This window comes from Dipteris shenzhenensis, chromosome 3, assembly GCF_047967505.1.
Source record: "Dipteris shenzhenensis isolate YYH24624 ecotype China chromosome 3, Dip_SZ_1.0, whole genome shotgun sequence".
In the NCBI taxonomy this organism is placed as follows: domain Eukaryota; kingdom Viridiplantae; phylum Streptophyta; class Polypodiopsida; order Gleicheniales; family Dipteridaceae; genus Dipteris; species Dipteris shenzhenensis.
In genome coordinates this window covers 17,468,369-17,475,557 of record NC_141598.1, presented here as the reverse complement: position 1 = coordinate 17,475,557, position 7,189 = coordinate 17,468,369, and the positions used below count along the sequence as shown (strand labels likewise).

At 44.4% G+C, this 7,189-nt stretch overlaps 1 protein-coding gene across 4 annotated transcripts in view; it reads left to right on the top strand.

The window, feature by feature from the left end:
• Positions 1-201: 201 nt before the first annotated feature.
• LOC147903455 (putative phosphoglucomutase, cytoplasmic 1) overlaps positions 202-7,189 on the top strand; it is a 55,496-nt gene continuing 48,508 nt past the window's right edge. Inside the window, exons 1-2 of one of the 4 annotated variants that reach the window (XM_087372491.1) lie at positions 202-304; positions 5,600-5,676. In XM_087372491.1, coding sequence (XP_087228617.1) covers positions 5,611-5,676 — 66 coding nt within the window. In that variant the 5' untranslated portion in view covers positions 202-304; positions 5,600-5,610. The other 3 variants (XM_087372489.1, XM_087372490.1, XM_087372488.1) reach the window with 3 other exon arrangements.

Below are 7,189 nucleotides of genomic sequence, written 5' to 3'. Positions count from 1 at the left end.
ATGGGTCCACAACTGTGGCACTCACACACACACACCACACACACACCCAACCACAAGTTAGGACTCCATGCCCCGGCCACCAAGACTTGAACCCATGACCTGAGGTCTCTCTCTTTCTGTCATTGGATGTAAGGGATAACTATTAGTTGATAGTGATGGCGAGTGCCATAGATCGTGAAGGGTCTAGTGCGGACTTTATTACAATCATATCAATCATCTCTCTCTCTCTACTTCATAGTTGTTTTTGCCTCACCTAGGACGAAATGCTAAAGGTAAGGCCAAAAGGAGGAGAATCTTGTTAGATGTAAGAATATACCATGGGATTTTTAAATATGGGTGCTACGGCATTTTCTGGACAGGTTCCTTTTTCTAAGCTGCGAATCCATCTTCATCGTTCTGATCCAGTCCTCCCATCACTCTCCCTCCCTCAACATCCTTTACGATCCATCCCGCTCCGATTTATAACTTTGGGAGCAGAAGCGTAGAGCTTGTTTGGAAGAAGGAGGTGGGGAGTGATCTAAGTTTATTCTGCAAGATTTGGGCTTTTCACTAAACAGTACTGCCTGTCAGTTGCTAGCCGTTCCCGTGGATGTATGTAGCTTGCGTCGGGGGAACACACGCTTCTGCCAATTATGAGCTGTTGTAGCATTTATAATTCGGTCATGTTTATCGTGATGCGGTCACATTCCATTGGATCTATGTTTCTCCCCTCTTTATAATTTACTTTAGAGCTCTTTTCTGCATGGACAACATATGTGGTGTCATTGAGTGCATTGTCGGTGGTTCTATAGGTTAAGGAAATGTTGGCATATGCAATCACTATCTAGTGGGTTAATGATAAAGTATGCCAGGCTGATCTGGCTACAAATGCTGCAATACTTTTTGAGATAATGTGTGGGTAAGGTATGGTCTGGAGACTTGCAAGTGGACTTGTGCGAAGTCAAGACGGCATGCATTTTGCTTTGTCTGCTGATGTTTATAGTGTGCTAAGCAAGGCTTTTGTGAGGTCTGCTCCCTTTATGGATTTGTTTGATGTTTACAGTGTGCTAAGCAAGGCTTTTGTGACGTTTGCTTTATGGATTTGAACAAAGAACTGATACCACATTACTCTCTCTCTCTCTCTCTCTCTCTCTCTCTCTTCCCCTAGTGCAGACTGCAGTTTTGAATTCATGATAGTCAGCCACAAGGTAAAATTGAATGTATTCTCATACTAGGAGGTCACTGTGTGGGTTGGCGGGGTGGTTCTAAGTCTTAAAAACATGTAGGTGGGTGGGGTGGTTCTAAGTCTTAAAAACATGCAGGTTTATGCATACAACATCTAAGTGTATAAGAGACGGAAAGGATAGATTTCAAGAAGGGGTAAAGATAGCTGAGAGCCAGATAAATTGAAAGGAAGTAGGGAGAGAGTAGGGAATGCAAAGTGTAGTGGGAGCCCTGTAGCAGTTGCAACATGCTATCACGGAGATTATGCAAGCTTCTCCCTCTATGGTTGCTCCCCCTGGAAGCATAAAGACAACTCACAAGAAACATAAGAAGATCCCCTAGGCATGTTTCTTTCAGTGAATAGCCTTCATAGATGCCCTCGATCACCCTTGTAGCGGGTAATGCCAACAACTTTCATTCAATCAATCAAGGACAGCAAGCCCTTCCTCAGCTCATGATGCATCTAGGATATTTCGGAGGGGGGTCAGTTTTTCAGGCAATGGTGGCACCATCCAAAGAGGCACCCGAAATGCGAGTTAGCTTTATGGGCAGTACGCAGCTCGGAATGCAGAATTTCCAGCAACCTTTGATAGGTGGAATGCGTGGAATGCCCCTTGCAAATGCCAAGATGATGTACTCGAACATTGGGATGCAGCCTGGAATGCAGACAGGAATGCTTGGGACAATGGGCAATACTTGGAATATGCCACAGATGCAAGGAGTGGGACCTGGAATGCCAAACCCCACCATGGGTACGGGTGGAATGGCTCAAAATATGGGAGTAGTGATGGCCCCACCGTTTTTACAACCCTCCATTTATGACAATCTCACTCCTAAAGGCAAATTGAAAGATTACAAGGAGGGAGGGGCAATTGTAAAGTTTGAGACCTTCAATGGGACGTAGGACAGATTGAAGGCTTTGACATTCGTTTAACAGTTTGATGCTGCTTACTCAGGCGGATACTTCACAGAATCCTCCAAAGTTCGAAAGGCAACCACCTTTTTGAAGGGCAATGCGCTTCAATGGTGGACTAACCTCCTCTTGCAAGGCAGAGCACCTACCACTTGGGTCGAATTCAAGCAGGTCTTCTCAACAGCATGGCTCACTACGACTTTTGAGGTGGATATCATGACCACTTGGTACAAGTTAGATGCTGCAAATTGTAGAAATTTGGAGGACTACAATAAGAAGTTTTGGGAAGCCCTACTGCCCATGTACCGCTATCCAAACAAATTGAAAGATATTGCTGCGTGTTGCCAAAGGAGATTCGGGACTACTACACAAAGACAAGGGTTTCCAATATGTCCCAGTTGGTTGAGAATGCCACTACCGCTTATTGCACTAATGCAAGGGAAAGTTTCTGGGTTCAAAGAAAGCTCATAGGAGACATCAAGGTCAAAGGGCAGCAAGACGGAATCCCCTAAGAAGTTCAGAAAGTTTTCGCAGCCCATGAAGGCAAAGTTTGTTGCAGGACAGAGGTGAGTACCGACCGGCATGTCTGATGAGGAAAAGCAAATTCTGTATGATGCCAACAGGTGTTATATTTGCAAGGAGGAAGGCCGTAGGGTTTTTGAATGCCCACATAAGAAGTGGAAGTTCCCTCCTACTGAGCAGGGTGAGCACAAGGAAGAAAAGAGGACTGATCAGAAGAATAAAAAGCCCAAGCCCACTGCTGGTCTTTTGCCAGATTTGATTGGGGCTGTTCAGAATACAATTGCTACAAATTTATGCCGGGCATGGGGCAAGATAAGAGACTAAACAGCTCTGATGTTTTTCGATCCGGGAGCCAGGGCCAATTTTATCTCTCTAGAGCTGGCAGGAAAGTTGTGGTCTAGAAGAAGGATCGATCCTAGCGGATGTGCATTGACTACAGAGCCCTCATTATTATGATTACCATCAAGAACAGATTTCCTATACCCAGGATAGATGATATTTTGGATAGGTTACATGGGTCTGGAATGTTCAGCGGCATTGATATGAAGAGTGGTTATCACCAGATCAGAATTTAGCTAGAGGATGTCCACAAAACAGCATTTCGTACCACATTTGGTCTGTACAAGTTTCTTGTCATGCCATTTGGGTTAACCAATGCACCTTCTACCTTCAACAGACAGGATTTTTAAAGAACACCGAGCCTTTGTTGGCACTTTCTTCGATGACAGATTCCCTATACCTAGGATAGATGATATTTTGGATAGGTTACATGGGTTTGGAATATTCAGCCGCATTGATCTGAAGAGTGGTTATCATGAGATCAGAATTTAGCCAGAGGATGTCCACAAAACAACATTTTGTACCACATTTGGGTTGTTCGAGTTTCTTGTCATGCCATTTGGGTTAATTAATGCACTTGCCACCTTCAACAGAATGATGGACAGAATTTTTAGAGAACACCGAGCCTTTGTTGGCACTTTCTTCAATGACATCATCGTGTTCTCTTAGGATGAGGCTGAACAACATAAGCACCTGGCAATTGTTCTTGAGGAGCTACGGAAGCATAAGCTGCTTGTCAATGCCAAGAAAAGTAAAATTTTCATGCATGAGATCCATTTTCTCAAGCACATTGTTTCCAAGGATGGAGTTAGGATGGACCTCGCCAAGGTAGAGGCCATCAAGAATTGGCCCCACCTGAAGAACATCCATGAAGTACGCAGCTTTTTGGGCTTGTGCTCGTACTACAGGAGGTTCATTCGGTATTTTGCAGAGATTGCATCTCCTTTACATGCCTTATTCAATCTTATGAGTGACTATCATGAGATTGAAACTGCACTATGTTGTGTTTTTAGAGGATGAGTTTGGGCATGTTCCTGGACTCATCTAGGTATACAAATGTAAAGCCCGAAGAGAGTTGGTGAAAGGGGGCATCCCTTTTCACAGCGATGGTGCTCTCAACCCAATTTGATAGGTGGCACACACTCTTCCTTTGACAGACTCGTATAGGCTTATCACCCTCAAATCATGACCTTTGGATCTGCATCTCTTGAAGTCTTTTGATCATATGAGATCGTGGGACAGTTTTGAAGGCATTCTGGAAATCTACAAAACAAGTGTAGATTTTTCGGTGCCGCGGCCTCACCTCACTCAATGATAGCCGGCATAGTGAAGATGTGGTCTAGGGTGGAGTGCTGGCTTTGGAATCCTGTCTGCCCTAGAGCTCACTGTCCATGCGCCTTTGTGTAGTCCTGATATCCCTCTCTATTACTGACCTGTAAATCTTGGCTAGAGTGTGGCCAATCATAAGAGTGCGGTAGTTTTCAATGTCAATGGGATCCCCTACGTTGTGTATCAACACATTGGTGGTAGTACTCCAAGCAGGTGGGAAGCCGTGGTATACTGCTTGGTTAAACCTTTGTGCTAAAATCGGAGCGAAGACTTCATGCCCATGCGCGAAGTGCTCAGTCCATAGTCTCTCTGGATCTTGAGCTCGTTGTTCTTGGAGCCGACAGAGTGCAGCTTGTATATTCTGTGTTGTGAACAAATGACAAGTAGTGGGCCTGGGCATGAAGCACATATCAAGTGGTTCCTGCATTGGGACATCATAGAGTGAGCTCACATGCCTGCGCCAGACATTTGGAACTATGATGGGAATAGGCGGCTTTCCCTCCGATATAAGCCCCCACCCAGGATCTCCCCCTCGAAATGATGAGATCACCTCATCCATCTTGTGTGTGAGGAAAGCCTACCTCTTACAGTGTGGCATGTCAATCGGTGGTGAGATCCGCTGTGCTTCATGTGTCTTATAGATATTCCAAGGCTTGCTCATGTGTGAGCTCTATGAGTTTATTAAAAGTCTTTGGAAGAACCAAAGGGTCCATGAGATCAAAAGAATCTTGATACAATGAGCTGAGTGAGAGAGGACTTTTATAGATAGACTGTGTCATTATTATCTATAAACCTTAGTACAGAGGTTAGCTGCATCTGACCACTCTTCACATCAAGACACTAAAAGTGATGCTAAGTAGCATCTAAATTCGTGAAGATGTTCTTTTATTAGTATGAAGACTTTAAAGCTGCAACTTTCAAGACACTTAAAACATCTGGAGTACATAGTGTGTGTCTGTGGATGTGTGCATGGCAAGGGCTCACGTTTTCTCAACGATCTTTAGACAATTGGGTGCCGATGAAGTTGGCAAGGATGTCATAGTATCTAGCCTTTTTGTATGTACGATGAACATAGTGATTTGTATTTTTAGTCGAATATTGTAATATGATTTGACTCAGATAAAAGAGGGTCCTTGTTAGATTTCAAGGGTGAGAAGGCCTTAAATATCATATCAAAGAAGTTTTGATTCTTGCAATTTGGAGGTCGAAAGAACGCCTCTAGATTTTGCAACTGCATGCTTTTTGAATTCTGTAACATGTTTCTCCTGACTTTTGTATGTTCTGCTTATACAGTTTTGATCGACATGGTAAAGCGGGAAACTTGTCCTTATGAAGGTCAAAAACCTGGAACTTCAGGATTGCGGAAGAAGGTATGTTGCATTCCTGCAGTGTAGCACTTTTACTCCCAAGCGATTACATCACATGTCAAAAACTATAACCTTGAACTCACTAAATTTCAAGATATAACTCAAATCTATTGGAATCTCCAAATCATGGCATGAATCTTAGGAAATGTTTTTTGGTAAGCAGCATCTGTAATTTGAGCCTAGCATTTCTGGATACATCTAGATATGTATCAACGTGCTGTTAAAATGTAAACTTTAAATGGGTCTATGAGACTGTGAAAATCCTGGTACAAACAAGTTGTGAGGGTGGAGCTACTAAACGAGCATCCACACCAATGTAGAATGCAAAAAATGCAAATGATAGTACTAAGTACAACATAGTCATGTCAGTGGTCGACTACATATCAATATCATCATCATCATCATCATCATCAGAACATCAGGGTGGATGAGGCACTAGAGGCATGAAATCGGTGATAGAGTGTTGTTGGCTGCTCACGGGTGTGGCCCTATGACATCTCATGGTCATAGCTCTGCGTCTAACAAGGGCTACAGTAATCCCTGTCAGTTGGGCTTCGACTTTGAACAGAGAGGGGATATCCCCAAGTGTAATTTGCGCGTCAATCCTTTGTTTGAGCTGTCAAGTCACTGGCTCTGGGTCACGATCATGTCGAGGTCTCGTATCATGGGGGTCCGTGTGATCTGGTTGGAAGAACTCCGTGATAGAGCTCTGAGAGGGATCTGCTAAGGAAGAAGTCTACTCCTGTCTCCTTGATCGAAGTAGCCTCTTGTGGTGCTTGACTGCCTCATGAATGAAAGGATTTGGATAGGAGAGGAATCGGGAGAAAACCCAGAGCTATCTCTGAAGAGGCAGTAGAAATGCCCTCGGATTCTCATGATTAATGCTAGGGCATGGGCATCTCTGTCTTCCCAAGCTTCAAGCTCCTCTCTGTCTTCTGCCATGACTATCTCCCCTTGCCTGTCCACCATGTCCTCCGGCTTCACCTCCACTCTCGTGGTCAACTTTCACAACTTCCGAGCCACTAAATGACTCCGGATCTTCACTTTCCAGATCGGGTAGTTGGTCCCGTCCAGTTTCCCATACTCTCCAAAGTTAGGGATAGTGAATGAGAGACTCATGCCATTTGGCCTTGATGGTACTGAGAAGACTACCTCGGAGTTTCAAGAGCTTTGTTACGACCGTGACAGCAGGATAGAGGACCAAACCTCTAACATTTGAGGAGTTGGGTCCATTACTGCTACAGGAGGAAGCTCGGGAGAAGCTCTACAACGAGGACAAAGACGACAAGGCGATGCTGGCGAAGGATTACGTTGGCAAAGGAAAGGGTAAGCCCAACGGTGGCAAGTCCAAGAAAGACGACTCTGACGATGAGGAGACTTCGAAGAGGAAGCAGAAGAAGAAGTGCTTCTACTGTGATATGCCAGCATATTTTGCAAAGGACTGCAGAAAGAAAAAGGCGGATCAGAAAAACAAAAAGGAGTCCGCGACTTAGATTCAAAGGGAGAGGCCAAAGCA